General features: G+C 44.2%; 1 protein-coding gene across 4 annotated transcripts in view; it reads right to left on the minus strand.

Annotated features, from left to right (window-relative positions):
- LOC119653747 (voltage-dependent T-type calcium channel subunit alpha-1G) overlaps positions 1-24240 on the minus strand; it is a 254747-nt gene that overhangs the window by 126956 nt on the left and 103551 nt on the right. For all 4 annotated transcript variants that reach the window (XM_038058675.1, XM_038058673.1, XM_038058676.1 and 1 more), the window contains exons 3-4: positions 19476-20268; positions 1157-1268 (exon numbers count right to left, since the gene is read on the minus strand). In XM_038058675.1, coding sequence (XP_037914603.1) covers positions 1157-1268; positions 19476-20194 — 831 coding nt within the window. In that variant the 5' untranslated portion in view covers positions 20195-20268. The remainder of the gene's footprint in view (positions 1-1156; positions 1269-19475; positions 20269-24240) is intronic.

Below are 24240 nucleotides of genomic sequence, written 5' to 3' on the forward strand. Positions count from 1 at the left end.
TTAACGGTTTTTGGAAGCGGAAAGTTCGAGATTGCTTGCATCTTAACTGGGTCCGATTGGATACCTTCAGAGGTAATCAGGTAGTCGAGAAATCCCACCTGTTATTGTAGAAATTTGTATTTCCCAACGTTAAGAACTAGACTGGCTTCAAGTGGACGTTGAAAAATGCACTCGAGATGCTCTAAATGCTCCGACTCGGAGGAAGACGCGACCAGAACATCATCCAAATATATGAAACAGCAATTGAGGGTTCGTAGCAGAGATGGATGAATTTTTGAAAGATTTGCGCCACGTTGCACAGTTTAAAAATCATCCTAGTAAAAGGTGTGCATAGTTTCGTTCTTGGTATATCTTCGGCAGCTACAGGGATCTGATGGTATGCCTAAATCCAAGATCGAGAAAATACGGCAGTTGCAATACGATGCACAAGATCATGCATGAGTGGAATAAGGTATCGCTTTGGAAACGTCTGAGTCTGCAGTCTGTAGTCTGTAGTCGCCACAAGGTCTCCATTCGCCGTTGGACTTAGGGGCCATGTGAAGTGGCGAAGACCAACAACGGTCTGGAGGTCTGCAAATACCCTGCTTAAGAAGTTCTTCGAATTCTTTCTGCGCAACTGCGAGCTTCTGCAATGGTAATGGTAATGGTAGAGAAAAATGGGAAACCAATCGTGCTAATGTGGTATTGAAAATCATGGTTAACGAGCTTAGAAAGACTAGCCACGGTAGTGCGTTGAACCCCCCGCAAGTCTGATTTGTTTGACAAGAAATTGCAGGAGCTGGTACATTTCTTAGATTTTCAGCAAACATACTATAGTACCAGCATGGCCTGGTACTTGCCGAAGGTCCCAACGACTTCCGATCGGACCCATTCCGGGAGGAGGATCTAGACCTTGATTTAGTCCAACGCCTCGAACGCAAAGAACCACAATGCTGCCACCATCTACTGCAGCTGAGCCACCTGACCTAAGTTGTCGCGGGGCTCCCCAGCAACCAAGTGGATTGCATCCAGAGTCTCTGTGTTTGTTTCTCTATTAAAAAAAGCGCTGATATTTAAACACCTCTATAAACTCCCCTTGAACTTATTGTTAATAAAATGTTAAACTATTCTATTAGTAATTCACAAAGATGTTTATGTAACTATAATTTAAACTTACCTGTAGTATCTTACATCGATTTGTCACGCATGCATCGTCCACACAAGGCTGATACATTCCCAGAGTTATGCAGTTTAGAAGTATAACTAAAATTGACACTCGCTCGAACCAAGTGAATTTCCATCAAGAAAAAAAGGACTCCAGTTAAGGAAAATTTTAATCTTGTTTCGCACAAGTCAACAAATATAATAGATCAAAAGGAATACAACATCGTCATGAAAAACAAAACCATAATAACCACCAAAAGGAGGACAACAGCACAATATTCCTTCGTTTCCATTTCACTGGTTTCAAATGGAATTGAGTCTTCAGGGAAATGGCCCGGGCACGTGATGCGTGAACATGGCATGTGGGCATACGTGTAATATCATATATGTCCTGGCCGCTTATGAAACCGGGACGTATCTATGCCGTAGAGGATGTTTCCGATTCGATTGCCAACAAGAAGGTCCTGCGAAATAAACTTTACATATTACACATTCATGTCTGCTGGTGTGGCATGGAAATCACTCAAAGGCCAAAAATATCAGGAGCCGGGGTACATTTCATTTTGTTGCCATGAATCTTAAAAGGCTGTGACCGAAAGTAATGAATACAGGAAAAGATATTAGCACTGTACATTAGGCTCATTCCGTATGAATGGGGAATTAAAAAAAGTACGGTCTCATCTTTCGGGGAGCCACGGGAGTAATAGCTGTCCTCATCGCGCTTTTCGCCATAAAAAATGGTGTCCTCGGAAAGAAAAACATTCAAACTCATTAAAGTCCGTGAAATCCTACTTTCGGGGGTTAATTCAATTTACACGAATCATTGCCCTTATCAGACAATCAACTTTAATAGCGAAGATACCCAACTATAATTTCTGTAAATTATTCCCAAACTCATTGGAATCTACCGAAAAAGGGACTTTTTCTCTTCTCCTGTAAATTAAAAACAAAAGAAATCCCATAGCCATTTGTTGACTTCTTCCGGAATCCCTGCCGACCTTTTCGCCCTATTTCCCACCCACCGTCATCTAATTATTCGGTCTGCTGGCTTTAAGGCTAAAAGCTTTCCGAGATTATTAAACCCAATCATAAGTCAATTGGGTAAAAATATGTCTCTGGTGTTCGTAGACCTACGGGAGGAATCCCATTGAAAAAATTCCGGATGAAATAAAAGTGGGAAAAGGAAGTCACGAAAATAGAGTTTAAGATTAATAGAGATACTTGGGACCGGAAATAATAGAAGAATGCGATTTAAGTTTAAATCGATTGGGAGGAAATGAGGGAGGGAGGCCGTTGCAAATGAAATATGTGTAAGTGATCGGTTTCAACGATTGATAATGTAGCTTTATTCGTACATTATTCAGCGGGAGAAGAAATTTATACTATGGTGGAAAGCACCAGCAGGGCACCAGCTTGGAGCTATGAATATATGCTAAAGCTAGAGCCGGAAGGGCCCAGAGTTTCCCCGAGAGGAAGCTCACGTAATTTTTACAGCGGAATTTTCCGCATAATTTTCACCCTGGTCCCGATTTTTTCCCTCCGGCTCTGCTTGACAGTTTGACTAACGTCCTCATTGATACCTGGTCGCCTCAGTGAGTAATCTTGACTTTGCCGTGCTACTGGAGGCTATGGTACGACGGTCCTTCTAACCGCCTCACTAGTGGAAAATATATGAGTACCCCATACCGCATACAAACTGGCCCATCAGGCGGAAGCACATCAACACTGAGAATCAGTTTTCTCCATTACATCGGTAAACATCGGATGGAAAGCCTACCGACCTGCTCGAAGGAATCGTTCAGGTTGTAGAAGCTGAAAGGAGAGGACGAGCAGACAAGTGCTGCCCATAGAAAAGGAAAAGTTGAATGACTTTGACCTAAACCTGCCAGGGCTTAAGCCTGACAACGAAAGGAAAGTTCCAAGGATAATATCAGGATAGTGCTAGCTCTAGAATTTGGGGGGGGGGGGGGGGGACTGGGAACAAATTCGGATTCTTCAAGGAAAATCCAGATAATTTAGCATTCCTCTTGTGAAAAACCACGAGCTTGCATCATTCCCAAACAGAGTTTCTAGCTTGGAAGCTTATGGCTATTCATGTCTCACTGGAAACTGGGGGAGGCAACAGGATACTCCTTAGGAGACGAGACCTCGCTCCCACCGGAATTAGTCGTAAGAGTGGCAACGTTCGCAAGATGAAAGCGCTACCAATTATGCTCGTCTAAGATCTGGGGAGGCAGCGACATCAGTTGAAGAAGTGAGTACCTTCCTGAAATTATCCTTAGCAATAACGCCAGCTGTCCGGCTAAGACAGCTAAGTCATCAAGTGACAAACCTTGGTGGAAAACGGACCTATTCGGAAGGATAACGCATGTCCGAAAACTTTTCAACTGGCCGAAACGAACCGAGGACTAGCTGAAGTACAAAAAAGTACTGACGACGTATGAGAACACAATCCGAAAAGCAAAGCAAAATAGCTTCAGGGAATTCTGTGAACGGATCGAACAAACCACAGAAACATCCAGGCTATACAAAGCTATAGCCAAAGACAAGCCAAAGAAGGAAGATCAGACGTTTATCGAGAATGAGGAGGGCAAGGAACATGGGTTTCTCAGAGTTCATTTCCCGTGGTGCACCCCACGGCGAAATGCAACAGCATTCTGCCTACACGATCCTGCCCCCCCCCCCCCTTCCATCATGGAAAAACTGAAGGAAAGGTGATTTAGAAACGAGCAAAAGAAGTATTCTCGGAAGCTAGAGTAAGGTTGGCAAGGGGGAGCCTTTAAACTAATAGCACCATCCGGAGTAGATGATATCTTCCCAACACTACTTCCGAAATGCTTAACAATTATCTTAGGATATTCCGTAAGAGTAGTAAGGTGCAACTTTGGGATGAATGCCAAAGTTGATGAAAGCGGGGAAGAATGGTCTGTATTTCGAAAGCTAATGAAAAGGACACTTTAAATTTTTCAGACCAATCTGGCAGGCATCGTTCCTACTTAAAATGATGGGGAAGGTCAGAGACAACTATATTAGAACTAGTATTCTGATGCGTAATCTACATCCGTGCCAACACGTTTACCGGGCAGGACGGTGAACCGCCTTGCATTAGCTAACTGATGCAGTACGTATTGTCATTGGAACAAGAGAGCTTTTGACATCGAGGGAGTGTTTTATAACACATCGCACACAGAAATATGAGATTCCCAAATCCACAAGGGAGTGGGATCTTCTGGATGAACAGAATGTTGGAGAGTAGGTGAAGAGAAGGACCAACATCTACAAATTTGATGACCAAAAACACTACTCAACGTTGTTCGTAGGAGTAGAAGTAGAGTTTGATACTTAACGAACCCCTAAGAGAGCTAGTGGACGGTAGAATTCCGATTCAGGGTTACACCGATGCCACTGTTTCAATATGTAGGACAAATACGAGGATACCCCATGTGACAGAATCCAATTTGGACTTCGAGTCATTGGTAACGTGCAGAAAGACGAGGCTGTGCATAAATCTAGCTAAGGTCAACGTAGTACCATTTATTGGGAACTGCAAGCTCGATCACTTGAGAGTCGTTAGATTACATGACATGGAGTTGAAATTAGAAACAGAGGTCAAATATTTGGGAATTGCACTAGCCCAAAAATTACTCTTACATCTTGGAAACACATCTCCACAGCGGCGAAAAAAGCGAAGAAAGAAAGTAGAGACTGTATCAGCAAGCCCTCACAATCCCTGCGAGCTGAAAGAGAGAAAAAAGCAAAGAAATAATCATTTGAGTTAGCCATGCTGAAAGTGGGCCACTTCTCTACTACTTTCGTGTTAAAAACCCCAAAACGCGTCTCGGATATTCACTTAGTCGTCCTTTTCCAAAGCTTTGCAGGCTTACTTCATGACGTAACAAACACAGTTAGTAGCAAAACCATCAAAGAGGCTTTAAAAAGAAAATGACTGAAGGGGTCTCTCACCCATTGGATGATATCCATGCTAAGATCAGTATAATCCTAATTGACCTAGGGAATAGCCATTTTGCCAGAGCTATGAGAAGAGGGACGCCCCAGAATGACCCATTCTCTCCGGTATTGTGGTTAATGTTGATGCATGAAATTCCGTTGATATTGGACAGAAGCCGGGTTTTGTTACACATCATGCGGCTAAATGGACACAAATTGGGACTCTCCTGTAATGTAAATAATCTGGATGTGATCATGGATCCTAAATTAAATTGGAAACTACGCATGGATCTGAGGGTGAAGAAAACCTTTATAAACTTAGGTCCTTTGTAAAGAAATGGAGTCTTCGGCTGAGGATAAATTTTTAGTTGTACATAGCCGTGGTTGGTTCCTGATGTGGATTCTTTGTCTGGCGGTCGGCTATAGCAAGAATTGCAACAGAATTGATGTTATTAGAATTCAAAGAGGGGGATGAGCGAGCCGGCGGATTAGCCAAACGGGGCTCGGTTCTTGAGAGTCCCTCAGTCGGTTCAATCGGTGTCTCGATGGCAACAGTGAAGAATGAATTCTACTTGCACTACTCAGCAACTGCCCGCTTCAGATGGCGAAGGCTCACCACCTGCGCCAAACTAAGGAGAATTAGGCTCCCCTGTAATGAGATTCGAGCGCGAGAGCTTTTAAGTCAGACGCGTCTAAGATTACGGCGGTTTGCAGGGAGCACTGATCTATAACGATTCATATTGCCGAAGCAATGGAGAGGAGCGGGAAACCTTTAGAGCCAGGCTGCGAACACTAGGTAAACAATTCTGTGAGGATCTTAAAGAAATCTCTGACTACAGAGTGAGTAATTAACCATCCTTCGTCAAAGCTGCAGGTTGTTACACCATAGCGCTAATTGGGCTCTTCAAAACGGCCACTTATACCTGCCTTTTCACGCAAAAGTGACAGCAGCGGTGGATCAATCCCGAAAAAAGCCACTAGACACATATATTGATTCCGCATATACAGAAACGAATAGAGCGAAGACATGGAGAATTAAGATATTTCCTACCTGCTCCTTATGGATACGATGATCATAGGAAATATTTGCATCGCTTCAGACTGTCCGGTTACACATGAGGACCTAGATCACATTATACTTCACTTTATCAAGTTACCACTTGAAGTAAGGATAATTAGCACTGCCTTTACAGCCTTCCCAACCGATTATTTCATTGGAGGAGAGGAGGTGTTTGGTTCAGAGACAAATTGGAACGCAACAATAGATGCAATGCAACAAAAACTCTAAAATTCGATGGACTCCTTCTGACAAGAACTGGCTTTGCGGCCAAAATCAAAGCTCTTCAGTGATGTAATGGTGGTGTCGATCTTTGATATATTCAGTCTCAACATTTATGAACAAGTTGTCACAGCCATAATGAAGCTCCTTGTGGCCAGTGAAATCACTGGGTCGAAGGCGTACCCTCCAAGATATCTCTAATAGCTGGGGCTGAATGGTGTTTCCAAATCTCCCGTCAGGTGCGTCCCTTTTTGCGAATAAGGGAACGCTCGGTGGATGTGTTATGGGCTGCATCAGGTGATGTGCGTGCATGGGCATGCCTATGTGCAGGCCGAGTAGATGGGAAGCAAACGTCCTACCGTGAATAAAAATTGGCTATGGGAAGGAAACCCAGAAATCAAACCAAATATGGAGGACGAGTAAGGTAGTTTTCTTACGATGCAAGGCTTCGGAAACCCACTACCCGCAGTTTTTGACAGTGACTAAGTGGGCTCTCGGCCGTCGATATCCAGCGATCGCACTGCTGTGTGGGAAATTTGGCTACTTTGGCATCTAATGCTATAAGAGATCTTAGTGGAGTAGAAATGAGATCTACACCGGATTCTTTTCGCAAAAGCTCAAAATTTGGGAGGTCACCACTGAGGGAAATATTGCCCCAAGACAGTCGAGATTCGTCGTGGGACTCGAAAAGGGGCTTGGATAGTCCCCAGATAGACATAATTACCGATACTGAAAAGGACGAGCGTGGTAAGCAGTACTGGAGAAACGCATAAATGGACTTTGTGAGTCCATTAAGGAGAGGGGAAATATCCACAAAAATAGCAGGGCTCTGATACGTGGCATTAAGTTGTCCTACATTAGGGCGGTGGAGGAGAAAAACGGCCAAGCTTCATGTGGCAAACTCACGCGAAAGAAACAGGTGGCGCCTAGTCAGCATAAGGTAGGTAAGAACGGGGGGAAAAAGCTACCCCACGTAAAGGATCTTGCGAAAGTTCCCGGTTTCTTAGTTCTCCGACTACGGCCCCAACTATGATAAAACGAGAAGAGTCTACAGCTCGTAAACCCGAACAATGGACAAAGGTGGGCCGCAAAAAGCGGAAGAAGGAGAAAAAAAATTCGTTCGGAAATAATCATTATTTCCAATAGAGAAGACATGCCTTACACCGATATCTTTCGAAAAGTCAAAGCCGATCCGGAATGGACAGACCTCGGCGGCAGTGTGAGTCGTATCAAACGTAAGCAAAAGGGGGATCTGGTACTGGAGCTAGACAAATCCAGCGAATAGACAGCAGATAGTTTTTGCGGTCAGATGGAGGTGCTAGGTGAACAAGCTGAAGTAAAAGCTCGAAGGCAACGGGTGGTAATCGAGTGCAAAAGCCTAGACGAGGTCACATCACTAGAGGATATGTGCTGCGCTAAGAGAACAATTCAACCTTAGCGGAATAGAAAAATGCGCTATAAAGAAAGTGAAGAAGCCGTAGGGAGGTACACAGACCACTATCATAAGCTTGCCGGTGGAATCAGGGAATAAACTGATTACCGCGGGCTGGGTAATAATAAGTTGGGTCGTGTTCCGACTTAGGGAAAAGGAATCTCCCCAGAGATGCTTCTAATGCCTCGATTTCGATCACCTTACCCGATAGGACGAGAAGGTGAAAGAAGTGTGGAAATGAAGGCCATCTTATCAGAGACGCGCGATGCATGTTGTGCAAATGGAAAAAGGGAGTGGACGGCACGTTGCAGGTGGTGGCAGGTGCCCGAAATACAGGAGGGAGCTGGATCGTAGGGCTAAATGAGGTTGATACAAATCAACCTTAACCACTGCAGCCGCAAACCATTCAAGTGTCGTATGTGGACGTTTTGATAATCTGAGAACTTTGCGGAAATTACGATAGTGCGACGTCGAAGGATTGATTTAAAATCGCGACGATATGGGCATGCGGACGACAAGCCATTCAAAAAACAATCGAATTCCCAGGAGCCGGTGTTGCAACCGCAAAAGGCAACGGCGGACTTGGACTTCGTACTAACCAACGTTATGTGCCCATGCCCACCATCCGAAGCAGAGGGTTAGGCCTAATCTTCGATCTGTCTTACCCCAGTACCTCGTTGGCGAGAAGGATGGTCTAGCGGATGAGTGAACCCTACATCCACAGTGAACACCAGGCCATCTTTCGCGACATCAGAAACGGAGGAGGCGACGATCGAGTGAGGAACAGAAATGGAAAAGCCAGGATAGAAGGGTGGTCCACTGGAGCTTTCGAGGAAGAAACTTTTCTGCCGGCTTCAGAAGGAGCCGAATAGCTGAGTGGTTAGAGCACAATGCTGTCGTACGGAAGGTCGTGGTTCAAATCTCACTGGTGAAATTTGAATCGTGATTTGGCATCAGATACCAGTCGACTCAGCTGTGAATAAGTACTTGAGTCAAATCAGGGTAATAATCCGTACCGGCACGGTACCTAACACACTTTAAGGCCCTGGTTCAATTGGATTGTTGCGCCAGCGATTATTATTATTATTTTTTAGAAGGAGATCATGGCCCGAAGGGAATGGCACTGCAAAAATTGAGCCAGCTATGTCAGCGCGATCTACAATGCCGCGGCGGTAATTCCACCATAGTGGGAAACCAAACTGCTGATGGAACCAAGAAATCGCGCTGTTGAGACCATCTTGTCTGCGAGCGAGGAGGCTTTGCCAAAGGACAAGAGAGAAGCCAGAACATCGGCACTGGTACCACAATCGGCGAACTAAACTTAAGAAGGCTATACGGGAAAGTAAGCGGAATTGATACAAGCAGTTGTGCCTTGAAGCAAATACGAACCCGTGGAGCGCTGCGTCGAAAGTTTTAATGAACAAGATTCGTGGACAAAACTCGCCCCGAAGTGGCGCGCCTGCGACTCTTGTTCAAAATAATCCTAATCTTTTCCCCCAACAGGAAGAAAGTGAGCCTCAGCCAACGATTGAAAAGAACACCTCTCGGAGAGTCCTTTTGTACCGGAAGAACGACGGTCCGATGAAATATGTTGTGACAGCAGGTGTTCCCCCAGGTGAGGACCCTGCTGCGGAACTTCTTCACGTTCAAAAGTAGGCAACATTGATTGGTTTTGGAGACGACCTGGCAATGGTAGTAGTTGCAAAACAGCCCCAGGACATGGAACTGTATGGAAGTGAAACCATTAATGCTATCAAAGCATGGCTCCAAATAATGAAACTGGACCTGGCGGAAGATAAGACGGAGGCGGTCCTAATTACCAATCGCACAAAAACAATACCTAATATTGGAGGGCCAAAATCTAGTCGCCGGCTGCAGGAGGGGTGGTGGAATCCTGTTATACCTAGCTCTTGTCTAGAAGTGCGTACTGGATAACACAGTGAACCAAAGAAGGGTAAGTCCGGCCAATCGCACGGAAAGTGTACATATAGGGCAATCTCCGGTGAGGCAGTGTGTGTCATGGTGGGAATGATTTCCTTGGATCTTCCAACGTACACTGTCTTCACCAGAGAAGGAGGGGGAATCAGGCCGAAGTGACTGCGGGCTTCCGATGGTAGCAACGGTGGGATAATTTCAAAAAAGGCCGCTGGATCCCGTGTATTGGGAGGTGGGTCGAGCTCCTTACGAGACACGGTAGTTACAGGAAGTACTTGCAACGCTTCTGATTCGATGAGCCTCCAGACTGTCCCGAATGCGCCGCTACATCCGTTGTCCTAGAGCACCGAGATTGAAGTCGGAAGGAAATTGCGGGGCAATAAACGCAACAGTAACTGCGATTCAGAAAAAGCTGCAGGAACTGAATCGAGCACGAAAAATGCGATGGCCGCGTGACTTATCTGTGCTAGCGTAAACCAGATCCCTCCTCGCGAAGTAATTCTTCACGATGACCCCGCGCGGATGTGGGCGGAGAAGTGGGAGTGGTTTTAATGTGTGGGAATCCCAAAGACTGCGGCAACCTGGCACAGCGGCGTCGTTTTGAAATTTCCATCTCCGCCCATAAAACAAAACAAAAAACAAACAGCTGGGGCTTTCGGAGGGATATCCCAATGGTACCAGATAGTCTTCAGTGAAGCTTCACATCATCATTTGGGATGAGCCCCTTACAGAATACTGAATCCCAAGAGGAAATCCAGCAAGATATACCGTCTTCATACCCCTGTTATTCATAACTTAAACTTTATGTTCAATTTTATCTACTATGAGTGTTGTTCCTCGCTCCTAAGTTCAAGGAAAAACACAGAAGTCAAAACACCATTTAAAAAAATTCACCCCATTAAGCAGTTTCACCATCTTTGAATCGTATTGTTGTACATTGAAAGGATAACTGAAGTGGTTAGGTGTCGGCCCCTCGCCCTCGTCCTCTGGCTTGAACTCTGCTTGTGTAAAGGATGTTTGTGGGGTCGGAAAATGTCCTTATTTTTATCCCTTTCATTTTTATATAGACTTCTAAGTTGCGTAAACTGAGACCTTATTAGGATTATCTATGCTATGTGCAGATGTACATTCAGGACAGATCGTCCTTTTAGTCTTACTTAACTATTGATTGTCCCATCAGAAATTCCCAGCGAAACACTAAATATCATCTGATTAAAAGTGCCTGACCTTTGGAATTATAAATATCACAAATCAATTTTCGTGTTAGTCCTTCACTCGAAAGGATTCCATTTGATTAGAAACTTATTAAAAATTCACTTTCAAAGTCGGCATAAGCTCCTACGATTGGGGATTTTAGCAATTTTTCAAGGCTGCTTCTTGGCTCGATACGAACTCTGGTCCACATGATCCCAGATTTGAAGCAAAGCACATGTGTACATACATACGAGTATAGGAAACACATAACCAACCTATGATGGATGCACAAACATCCTAAACATGCTATACAGACGCTAGTTTATGGATACCCCCATTTTGTTGTTGCTTATCGGACTTGGAAACTGGAGCTTTTCGGATTTGTTTGCACACAGCTCCCGGAAAATACGTACATGTGGAGGGATTATAGTTGCTTACGGAATTCGCTGCAATGTTGTAATAAAGATAACGATAACAGCACTTATTAATACCCGGGGATAGCCTTGGTTCATGCGTGCGACACATTTGCTGTTGCTTAGGACCCGCTGAATGTATTGTTCAATTCCGAGGAAAAAGCCGGGCGAATGTTCCCATTGTAGGATGGAATAGGCGAGGCTGAGATTGCGAAAAATCGCTATCGATTAGGTACGTTATTCGAAAGCAATCCACTATTGACAACGAATATAAATTCAGAGCCTTTCTTTGAAAAAGAGATTATAATTCCAGTAGCTAAGCGTGCAGAATCGTTAATTTGATATCTGAAGCTCCTTACAATAGTCCTTATGGTAAAAGGTCATCCATTCTTCCTTGACTTTTAATCCCACCTTCAGCCTTATCTGCGAGCAGCATGCACTTCAACGCTTCAATTTATCTACAACACGCCAGAATGAGTTATTGAAGGATGCAACGAACACGCAAAGAGAGTGCTTTCGAGTATCTGATAAGCCCCGAGAAAACAGATTTAGGTGAAATTTATGCATGGAAAGTTGTTATTGGCCTGTGTGCATATCCTTTGAGCAAGTGGATACTGGAAGTGGATACTCGAAAATCACCCGCCTGCGAACCATATCAAACTCTTTTGAAAGTTCTTTTCAAGTTGATCTCAATAGATTCTTTTTTTTTTGTAGATTCGCCGTTTTTAATGTGTTCGGTGAAAGGCTTGAATATGTAATTAAATACGTAAGCGAAGCTGGATTACTACTTCAGAAAGTTATCGATGAAATGGATTTATGCATATTATATGCGGAAATTTTCTTTTCGATATATAGGATAATGGTGCATGGAATGCCGCAGAGAGTACATCTGGTTGCAGTGATTTCAAATGAAAGATTGCAGTTCAGATGTACGGTATTACTGGGGTCTTTGGTGGAGGATGTACACAGCGCGTGTGCAGATGCTACTGGGGCTCTGCAGTCTTACCCGGCAGATGCTCTCAATGTACTCCTCCATCTCCTCCCCCTAGACCTCCACATCACGTCAGACTATGTAAGTCCCGGTGCTCGACAGCCAAGCCCAAGGGTCATAGTAACATTCCAGACCAAGTACCTCGGGAAATCTGGGCATTCCCCACGAAATATGGCACACGCAAGTTGAGCTTCCCGAGAAACTTTGCTGTGGACTTTCCAACCAGGGCAGAGTGAAAGATCGGCGGCATGTTGCAAGGTTTTAACACAGTATTCTTCACCGATGAATCAAAGATGGTCTGTGGTCGTATGATCTCCCAGGTTTCGCCAGTGTATTCCAAACGGAAGTACAGTCGATACTGGAAGCCTGTGGATAGTTGAGGCATGATCCGAGCCCCAAACGTAACATAGTGATTTTAACCGACAGCCAAGAGGCCATTAAGGCCATGACATTCTCCAGACTGGTAGGGCAGTGCAAAAATGCCCTTAATAGTCTAGGCAGGACGCACAAGGTCACCCTCCTCTGCATTCCCGGTCATAGGAAAATCGAGGGGAGTGAGCAGGCTGACGGATTGGCCAGGCGGGTCCCTGATCTTGGCAGTCCTTCGGTGGGTGTCTTGCTAGCGACTATCAAGGGCGGAATCTACTCACACTGCTTGAAAGCCTCCGATCTCAAATGGTGTAGGCTTATCACCTGTGTCCAGTTAAGGAGGATTTGACCCGCTTATAACCAAACCCGATCACTCCAGAGCTCCTATGCCAGACGCGTGCAAATGCATACAAGATTACGGCGCTCTACACAATACACCCCACAATTCGCATTGCCAAAGCTGCGGAGAAGACGGGGAAACCCTCAGGCACTCCCTTAGCGATTACCCAGCTCTGACTAGAGTCAAGCTAAGGACACTGAGTAAATCATTCTTTGGGGACCTCAGAGAGATTTCAAGCTGCTATCCCACCTAAATGCTACGGGGTGGCTCTGAAGTTCTCAGACGACTGAACTCTGCCTCCTTGCTCTCATAGCAGTAGTCATGGTCTTAGGAGTTTGTGGCATCAAAATGGCGCATTACAGCGCTAATTGGGCTCCTGGTAGCCCCACTGATACCTACCTACCTACCGTACTGTAACTCTGGGCTATGTGTTTCAAGTTCTCTTCTGCTTCCTGTGCGATATTTCGTCAAACATCTACGCTATAGGAAATTAACCTTTTTCCTCTACCTTCTGCATGAGAACCGCTCTTATGCCATGATTGCTAGTGTCACAGTAGATCCCGACGGATTTAGAGAAGTCAGAGCTACGCACGAACAGAGCCGAAGAGAGACTTGTTTTTGGAGGGTAAACTGTTATAACAATTTCTTCAGACCACTAAAACGGACACTCCTTTTTTTCAACGGTGGTATCGCTGATACTACTCTTGCATTCCAAGCAGGCATCGCAGTTTTAGGGTGCATGAAAAGTAAAGGATAAGCCTTCTTTACGGTAGCATTGTTAACATAACACGGATCAAAAAAAAGACGCACTTTGGGAGGTTTCACTGTAAGGATAATCAAGGAAGGCTAGATCCTTTGCAATGTCTCGATGACTATCAATACCATCATTTCGTCGATATCAGTATGGAGGTGCTTCTCGATAGTTGGAGAGACTGAAAAGTGCCTCCACTTAGTTGTTTAATTTCCGCTATACGTGTGTCGATTAGGAGAAGACTTTCGAGAGCGTCAACAAGGAGTGTATTTGGAGTATGCAGGAGAAACTAATAGCTATTATTAAAGCGACATATAATGGCGCAAGATGTCTCGTGCTGCAGAGGAATTCGAGATCCAAATGGGAGTCCGAAAATATTAAGGGGGGCCAACATTCCATAGTTAGCTACGCCAAGCAGTGGAACGCAATCTTGCAGGACGGCTGATGAATAAGTCGCACTTGGCGCAGAACAGTATGGGAGAAGTGTAAAACTCTGGGGAATTCCTGGAAGTAATTGAAAGGCATTTCAATGGACTGTGTATGATGGCACCTAGATGTGGTTGATGCATTATGCCCCACCAAGCAATAAATGGCAACCATCGATGACATCCGTGTTATAAGACTTGTACGTCCTTTGCTTCGAGAGATGGATAATCTTTCCTGATGTTGGTTGCCTGTCTGCACATTTTCAATTGAATGTATAGACGCTTCAAATAAACCCTGCATGGGCTTGAACTAGCGCACATGAATCAGTACTAAGATACCAATTGTGTAGTAGCAATTTCCGATTGCCAAGAAGATCGATGCTTTGTATTTGCACTGAAATGCAGCAAGAATTCCAAATCCAAACAACTTCCAACCGTAGTTCGAGCACTCAGGCCTTTTGTAGTCCCATTGTACTAACCCTTTGAGATAATCACAAACATCCATGACTATAGCTAGGACTCGAACCCGGGGCACTACGACGAGATCATGAAACTAACGCCCCAAACATCTTGGTCATCGCACCGTCTGACACTCTCCTACCCGAGACTGAGGAACCCACATTAGGTAAGATATCATATAAGAGGTGACTAGTGAAAAGAGTGGAGTAGCAGAGTTGACGGTTGGGCATTAGTCGCTACCAATTTTGACATAGGCGAAGTGTAGAGCGCCTAGGTTTTTTCGTCATCTCCTCTGCTATCCCAAAGATTCTGTCTCTGGCCGCTTAATTGCATTATAATGTTACCTACGGCGGCCTAAAAACCAGCAAATTCGGTTTCCTGGGAATAATAAGTAATAGAGGCAAATCTGTGTTAAACGGACCGCCTCCGTAGGGTAACCTCCACTGTTAGACTGTATGATTTTATTGCTCAATGCTTCCACGCGGAAGAGGGACTGGTTGACTTGAAAAGCCAGGCCCCAGAACGGCCCATGTTGGAGACACCATCCACGGAGATAGAAATAAGTGGTCACGCCTGATATCCTAGTGGCGAATAGACTTAGTTTCGATGTTCGTCGTGTCCACAAAAGTTTTCACAGTTCGGTCTGCAGTCAAGCCTGTAAAAATTACAAAAATCACAACTATGGTCATGTCTGCTCACCAAGCGGCGTCGCACGACTGGACGACCAACAATTTCTGTTCATAGGGCATCTATAATACAAAAGATGAAACATTGGACGAATTGCTCCCCGCCGTAGAGTATAAAATTACCAAATCATCCAGCCTTTGTCAGGACAAAATGGGAGCAGCATTGGCCAACTGTCTTTGTATTTCTCTTAATAGTTCTCATTTATTTGTCCTTTCATCTCGCTCAAAAAGGAAGGATAAAAAAAATCAAATAATTGATGATCATTTGACATATAGGTAGGGAAAGACCCTATTCAGAAGTTCGAACGGGGCTACCTTTCACCATATATTCGCAAAAGTAACTCCAAAGACATCGGGAAGGCAATCTCCTACAAGAGTACAAGTCCCAAGACACATAAACTAATGACAAACCCTTGTGATATGACGCCACACCACTATCTTCAGTTTCATCCCTCTACCAGAATTAAGAATAAAGAACGAAAAAACAAACAACGATTCAGTGTTGGAGTCCAGTGCAATCGTGTAGTAGAGTAGTGTTTTCGTTGGCTAACATCGTCGTCACTGCACCAAGAGAAAATGACGTTTTAAATAGCAAGGACTCCCTTACTGACGATAAATACGAAGATCAAAAAACTCCCCAAGAACACCCCACTCTAAACGAAGACATCCGTTGAAACGTCCGGTAGAATTCATGGCTACATGGAATTTTTTTGGAAGGTCAATCCAAAAGAGAAGATATGGCAATTCCCAGTACAGAAGGCGACACCTTTGCTAATACTAGCATGTCTATGGTAACCGCATTCGCGAGTGCTGATCCCCTGGTTCCTCATACGACCGCGGTAGGCTTCTATGCTTACGACAAGGAACTCTTCAATGATTGTCACGTATGACACACTTACGTAGGGATTTCGGTTGGAATTCGAACCTAGGCGACGTACGCATTTCTGTTGTTGGATTTTAACAGTTGGCAGACGCGTTCACTAGCATCACATCAAAGGGCTTAATAGCTCTGAGGCCAGTTAATGGCACTTTTACCCCAGGTATGCTCACACGCTTGCGAAAAACACGGATGTATGGCTTCTGTTCACTCTTTGGAGTACAGGGCACCAATACAACACTTTTTTGAATTGTGGTCCCTTTATGTGATTTTCAAACTGGACATTTTCCTTTTCATTACACTTAATACTATGTACTTGATAAACCACCAGCGGCCGGGAGGCCAACCAATTCGATCATCGCAGCATCTTAGAAGACTTACAGTTCCAGATTTATAATATTTGTCAAGAATTTGTCGGCCTTACCCAAGTAAACGGTTTGGCAACTGAATTGCCTTACCTTTTCCTCTCGGAGATCTGTCTCAATCGTTTCATTCAATCCGCTATGGTAAACAAAAGGCTTAAGTGGTTTTTAGTTCTAACAATTATCCGATCTCGGACCAGCCAATGGATGAACTCTGCCTAGCTTCCCCAGAAGTCGCACTGTACTTGACGATCCACGGGCGACTAGAGGCAACTCAAAGTATGTGCAGCAAAAAATCGCTACCTGGTCCCCATTGTGGAGTACCTCCTCGAAGGGGTGAGTTTGCATGAATTCATGGTCATCGAGTCACAGAGGGCATGCTATCAGATCCCCACCGCGAGGATTGACAATCCAAACCGCCGTCAAAATACCTTTTAGACTATTTGAATTAATAGAAGTAATGAAAACTTGTTGTTTCGTTTCCGTTGGTGTAGGTATTTTATTCTTGCAAATACCCATATTTCGGGAACCACTTGTTCCCTTCATCAGTGCAAACAAGTTCAGTGCAAGTTAGTACCGAAATATCGGTATTTGCAAGAATAAAATACCTACACCAACGGAAAAGAAACAACAAGTTTTCATTACTTCTATTAATTAATCGTTGGAAACACCGCATAATTTCACTCTGACTATTTGAATTGTTTTCTGCCTTAAAATCTTTCTAGTTGCCAATGGACCACCTTCTCTGAGACCTCCTTTTCCGGCGTACTTGGAAGACATAGCCTCCATTACCTCCAGGGATCACGAATACCGTTTCGACATCTTTTTCAGCTCTTCGAGGTTCAGGAAGGCCAGGTAGTATGCCTGGGGCACTCTGTCTCTACCGACGGCTTCAAACTTTTGCCACATAAATTCGAAACCTCCATAAATCTTTCTTGGCCACTGAAATTTACCCTTACATGAGATTGCTGAATTGCTACCGCCAGTGCGATGTTCAGCTGAGCCGCGTAATTTGGACTCAATTTTACAATCCAGAAGTAAACTTGCATTGCGCGAAGATAACGTAATCGTTAGCATGCTATCCGCGCTATAATCTCTGCTCGAGAGTGATCTCAGAGCCCATCGGCCTTAAGCGGACCCCAAATATGTCTTTCCCGAATCTTCAAGTACATATAACTTATCCATTTCCCGCAGCACTCTGACGGAATCTGGCAGGTCCTATTTATCACCGGCTTTAGACACTGTACATAGCCTGACATACCTTAACGTCAAGCAGCTGTACTCCTTCCACTTCGAAGTTGATCTGGTACGCCATGTGCAAAGATCTCGATAAACGTGCTCGTAGAAATCTTGCCATGCTGCTGAGATTCAGTGGCACCAGCGCTCGGATTTGGGCTACCACGCGAGAGATTTCTCTTATAGATCAACAAATAACTATTGCTGCCAAAACCCTAATTGGCAGACAAATCAACCTACACGACATAATATAGGTGCACTTTGCCATCTGCAACCAAACAATAAAAGAAAAACAATGGCGTAACTTGCTGCCACTGGTCCTTCTCTAGGCCCCCGGTCAATTCTTCTGCACTATAAATTATCTTTCACCTTCGTGAATAGCTTTCGTTTTTTTACACAAACCATTAAGCCTAACTAAGTCTAACTAAACCTAACTAAGGTTTTGCACATATGCATCCACTTATTCAAGAAAGTCTACGACAACTCCTCTGCATGCTAGGCTCTGCCAAGTTTTCCATTGCAATGATCATCAACAGAACGTCATATGTTAATAGCTAGATTCTCTTCATCCTGAAAGATACTTTAACTTGAGACTGTGACAGGGTAGGGAGCCTACGTTCCAATACTAAAACTCCATGGAAGTCCGAGCAACTCAGTTTTCTTGGTCTGCAAGCAATGGAAGCTCCAAACCCGGAACAGGAAATGCTTGGCTCCTCTGAGCAATTTTCACTTACTATAATCCCAGCGAAATTGATCCACAATTGCCTTCAAGCTCCAATCCAAGAGCCCATCCAATCCCTCAATAGGAATATGTTCTGTCAAGGGTCGTCGCGGTTCTGCTGCAAGCACGTTTCCCACAGAACTGGTCAGAGGTTTCGGTACTCTGTAAGACCAGCTGTCGTCGGATCAGATGCATTAAGCTCAACTCGGATAAATAGTCACCAAATTGGGAGTTAAAAGTTTTTGAAGATACTAAATTAAGGGTTGTAGAATTGTCGTTGGGGATGATACACCAGGAGCACATATGGTGACAGAAGGATTTTATGAGCCTTCTGATTGCTCAAAATGATGATCTCCTTAGGCGATTACGGAAAGTCTTCAGAAACAAAGTGGAGGAGAAAGGTAAACTCCTCACGATAGGGGTAGATGACCGATCACCGTAGGCAATTAAGCGTCAAAATTGTCATATTAACTATAGATTTGGCAACATACCTGGGCAAGGGAAAAGCCGAGAAAGGACACTCTGGAGAAAAAATCACATGAAAAACCTACCGAGGTCCACGAAGGAAGGTCAAGCAGGGAAGTAGGACTACTGCCCAGTGAAGAGGAGAAACTGGATGACTTAGGATTCACGATGGACAGCGACATGCAGGAAAATGCCATGTCAAAGCAGCCCTACTAGCCGATTCAGTGACCAACTGCTATGAATGTTATTATATTTTAAGAAGATACAATTGCAGAACGAATATCCCGGAACAACCAATTAAGGTTCGAATGACGGTTACCAGTTTTGAAGACTGTGTTCGTGTCCTTAGGGGTCACCTAAGTAAGTTAGTTTGGAATGAAAAAATGAATTAGAACCAAGCAAAATGAATTCAGCAAACTATTCTCTAATAACCAATTTGAAAAGGATATGGATTCGTTATAAGTAGAAGACACCAGTTTCTCGGTCTCGTATCCTGAGTTAAATACTTTAGCGCGATCTCCGGAAAGCCAGGATAAGGCAAATTTGGCTCACCGGACGACGTTGTAGATTCGCCATCATCGCTGCAAGATCCACTGCAGGACGTTGAACCACTTGACGAACCGCCACTCGAGTGCATTGTGGAGTGACTGCTCGAGTAACTTTCACAGCCATTATTCACGCTCGAATGCCGATGACGACGTTGTCGCGTCTGACTCCTTGCCGTTAGCGATGCTATCGTAGCCCGATCATCATCGGAATTCCTCTTATTCGTAATTGCATTTGTGTTAGTAGTATTGACGCTATTAGAAACTAAATTTTCATTACAACTAGAACTTTTCCCGTCCCTTACTGCAGTCACACTAGCATTTGTCCTAGCGTTGTTAACATTTAAATTACTAAAATCTACGATCACACCTCCTTTACTTGCTTCCGCGGTTCCAGTCATACACGATCCCGATGTCCTTTTGGCATTGGCCATGGAACTGGTGCTCCTTTGACCGGGACGATCTTTGATGTTGCTGGCATCGTGGCTCCTTGTGGACAGATTGCCATGCGATCCAGTGGTGGACTTGTGTTGCTTCTTTTCGTTGGATGTTCGATTGTTGTTGTCAGAGTTGTCGTTGATCAGATTTCCGCTATTTCGATCCTCACGGAAAGGAAACAGCATCTTACGATGTATTCCGGATGTTTGTTCTCAGTTAGATGATTAACTGATCATTCGTAGTTATAAGATTTCCATTCCTGGAAGAAAAAGGAAAAAATATTTAATAGATACATTTTAGGCGCTCCTTAAACTTAAATTAGAGAACTTAGAATGAGATCGGACTTATCAATAGAGAATATAATGTAATCATAGGAGCAATAGTGTACGCCAAACTAAATTTTAGCACGTTATCATGGGACTATTTAGGATGAAGTGTAGTCTAGCTGCATGTTGTTGCCCTCCGTACTCCTCAATTTAGTCTGAGTATGGGCGAGAACATAGTACAAGCTCCATATCAGCCCGCGGTTCAAAGTAATAGCTGAGCGTAGAGTACTAACTCCGAACGAAGATGTTTTATAAACCACACACCTTCCTTCGACCAAATGGCTCAGTGGTAGACAACATGGCCACCGTGGCATCTAACGCAACAAGTATTTTAGATATGGTGAAGGAAAAGTCATACAGAACGAGATAACGAAAGGAGATATCTTTGCAAAAAGGGCCTAAGAATGAACCAGGCAAAATACTTTATAAGGCTTTTTTTGAGAAAAAGGAGTGGCTGCATTTGCTTTGATTGAATAGTTCTTCAAATTGCCATCAAATTGTCATCAAATTGTCATGTGTAATTGATCTGAGAAGATACCAGATGACTTGGTGCATGCATCTACTAGTAATACGAATTTCAGCTTTCAAATTCGATTGTCTTGGCGTCATAGTTGTAGGGAGGAAAAACCGACCCCAGGAATCGCACATTTTTATATTTTCTCTCTATTCTGAGCCGCGGTGGAACTGCGGCCCCGGGGGAAATCATCAGCCCCCCCCTTTTTCCTCTTCCTCTCCATAGCTCTGCTTGGAATCATTAGGGCATAGTGTGCGATACGCTTACGGGTCATCATTGTTGGTTCCTGGCAAATATGGTATAGTATCCTCTAATACTTCTCGGAAAGATTCTGTCCCTTTGTGATAGTTCTCCGTCACATAGTTTGCGGTGATTTCCTTAATCTATAAAGACATCGAGAGCAATTTAGAAAGGAGGTCAAGCGAAATATACTTGTAGCTGTGAACCGAAGAGAATTATACCTACCTATCCGCATCTCATTAAAGGATGGAAGAATAATAATGACAGAGGTTGGGTTACACCTTTTACCATGTTGAAGAAGTTTTCCTTGCTATTCTCGACGAAGATTGCCAATAAGACAGCTACTTCAAAGTTCAACATCCCAAGAGAGACCTTTGGTAATAAATTTGCTAGTAAACCCAGGCCTACCGAGAGGGGAAGGATAGGCAAGGACTTCCGCCGAAACCAGAGTTTTCGCCGAGGCACGGAACAGGAATTTTAATGTACACAAATAGCCGCATAATTTTCACTCCAGGCCCGGATTTTTTTACGGTCCTGAGTAACCCATAGTCCCTTTTTCCAGTTGACGAGAAAAATATCCTGCTCTTAAATTGACTAGGGTATCCCTAGGATGCCTTTTATATGAAGCTAATCATGAGAGACCTTCCAAAGGAAAACTAATGCAATTCATTTGTAAATGCTGAAGAAATGAGTTGACAATCCGAAACTGTCAAACATACGTCGAGCACGAGCAGTGGGGGGGAAGAAAAGGGCTTCTTTCTCCCGGGCGGACAGTTTTCGCAATAGCCCGGAACAGAGACTAACGAAATTGGATAGACATTTTGGTAATAAAAAGGAGACGCGTGATCAACTTGTATTCTGATTTTCCCCTATGCTCATGTAAAAAAGTTCTTTTAAACCAGAAGTTATGGGTATGATCGGAAGGCGGAAGTGTCAGTGGATAGGTCATACATTAAAGAGGGGTGACAATTTTATTGCTGCCTATGCCATTGCCGTGGAATCCATTCTCTCAAGTTGGCCGACGAGTGGGTTGCTCGAAAGGTACTTGGCGTAGAGCTGTAAAGAAGGAGTGGAGTTGAAGCGCATTTCAGATAACTGTGAGCCAGGCGCATAGGTGTGGTTGACGCGCTACACCCCAGCCAGGGGTATAGCGCAAGAGCTTTAGTTTCTGACTAAATAGTCCGATGTTTTCATCTTAAGGTAGAAAAGCACTCGTCAGATATCGAGTCAGAAAGATTGCCTCCACTCGATGGTACCGGGAAGTTGTAGCCTACACGACTAAGTTTCTTAGTCAATCCTCAATAGAACAGTTTAACTCATTCATGGTTTGAGGCATTCCTACAAAGGTAGATTGAAGATACTGACCTGGAACTTATTTTCGAGTTCCAAGGTCTATCCAAGTCAAAGATGATGGAAGGTTTAAAAGGAGTAATCCCATCGGGGTTTATAGAGAACAGAGCACTTATCCGGAAGAATTATACTTCACCTAGCTTGGGGTAAGCATATTTAATCTGCCGAGTTTATCAAGTACAACGTGCCCCAAACAATAAAGAATATGGTTAGGGCTATCGGAGTCCTCTACACATAGCAGATCTTAGGAGGACGAAAGACATTCCATGGAGAAACCGCAACCTGCTGCCCCAATATGGTGACAGGCCACTCAAATGACGCTTAACCGTACTGCTATCGAATTATGGCCGAATAAGGGAGTACGAGAAAAGGAGGGGGAGCCCTAGCCGCCCCCTAAAAATAAAAAGGTAGTTCTGAAAAGCGGAAATAAAAGTTCAGAAGAGGGAAAGCACGAAGCCAAGGTATAAACATCAGCTAGTGAAGAAAACTCCAAAGGAAAGAATAACACTGAATGAACCAAAGTTACCTAAAAAAAGACCGAAAAGGAAAGCAAAAGTGCATATTCGCCCAGAGGCCATTGTTATCTCTAGCAAGGGCAATCTTCCCCATGTGGAGATACTCAAAAGGGTCAAAGCTGATCCTCAACTAAAGGATCTTAGTGGAAATCTGAACGAATTTGAAGAACTCAGAAATGTGATCTCATGTTCGAGCTGAAAAGATCCAGCGTGGGAAGAACTAACAACTTTATCACTCAAGTGAAAAACTCACTTGCGGAGAAGGCTCGAGTACGTGCCCAAAAACAGGAGAAACGTAGAGTATAAGGATCTCGATGTAGTCATATAGAAAGGGGAAGTTTGCACTGAAGGGACAATTCAAGTCAGAAGATTGTCAGTTTAAGAAAAGCCTATGGTGATACTCAAACGGCCACAATACGATTACCAGAGGAGGCAGCGCAAAATTGATGGCGGCCGGAAAAGTTCGGATTGGATGGATTGTTTTCACTAAAGAGCTTTTTTAAATGCTTCATGTTTGGACACCACGCGAAGGCATGCACCGGCGACATTGACCGAACCGATCGAAGGAGAAGCTATGCGAAAAAAGGCCATATTACCAGGGAGTGCAATGGGAACCCTACATGCATTTTATGCGACAGTGAGGAGAGAAGGGATGGCCGGGATATTGTCGTGTGGTAAATGCCCGAAATTCAAGAAGGAGTTGCCCGCAATGACAAATTGAGTTTTATTCAAATAAGGTTCAATAGCTGCAGAGTCGCCCAGGATTTACTTGATCAGAAGACCTACGAATCTGGAATGGAAATTATCATTATAAGCGAACCTTATTCGATTTGACTGGCGAAGCAACGTTATGGGCCTGCGGTCGACAATGTACTATAAATAGGGCAAACCAGCGGCTTTGTGTGGGCGAAAATAAGTGGTGAACCACCAAGCCTGCCACTGTCTGAATTCGATGAAATGCTTAATAATCTTGCTCTCGACGCAAGAGGGCGAAGTCCATCGCTGATTGCTTCAATGCTTGGACGCTCGAGTGGAGTAGCGTAGAAACAAATGCAAGGGAGCGAAGTCTATTAGAAGTTTTTCCGCAGTTGGATATAGTCCTGGCGAACGAGGATGAAGACCTGCTCAATCATAGAGCCTGACCTTTGTCAGCCCTGCACTGGCACTTGAGATGTCCTGGTGCGAAGACTAAACTAAACAAAGCGATCATTATCCAGTGCGCATCGAATTATAGGGGAGCCACAGGGCAGAAGATCATCATTCCAGAAACCGAGCTTTAGGTGAGC

Source organism: Hermetia illucens, chromosome 4, assembly GCF_905115235.1.
Source record: "Hermetia illucens chromosome 4, iHerIll2.2.curated.20191125, whole genome shotgun sequence".
Classification (NCBI taxonomy): Eukaryota; Metazoa; Arthropoda; class Insecta; order Diptera; family Stratiomyidae; genus Hermetia; species Hermetia illucens.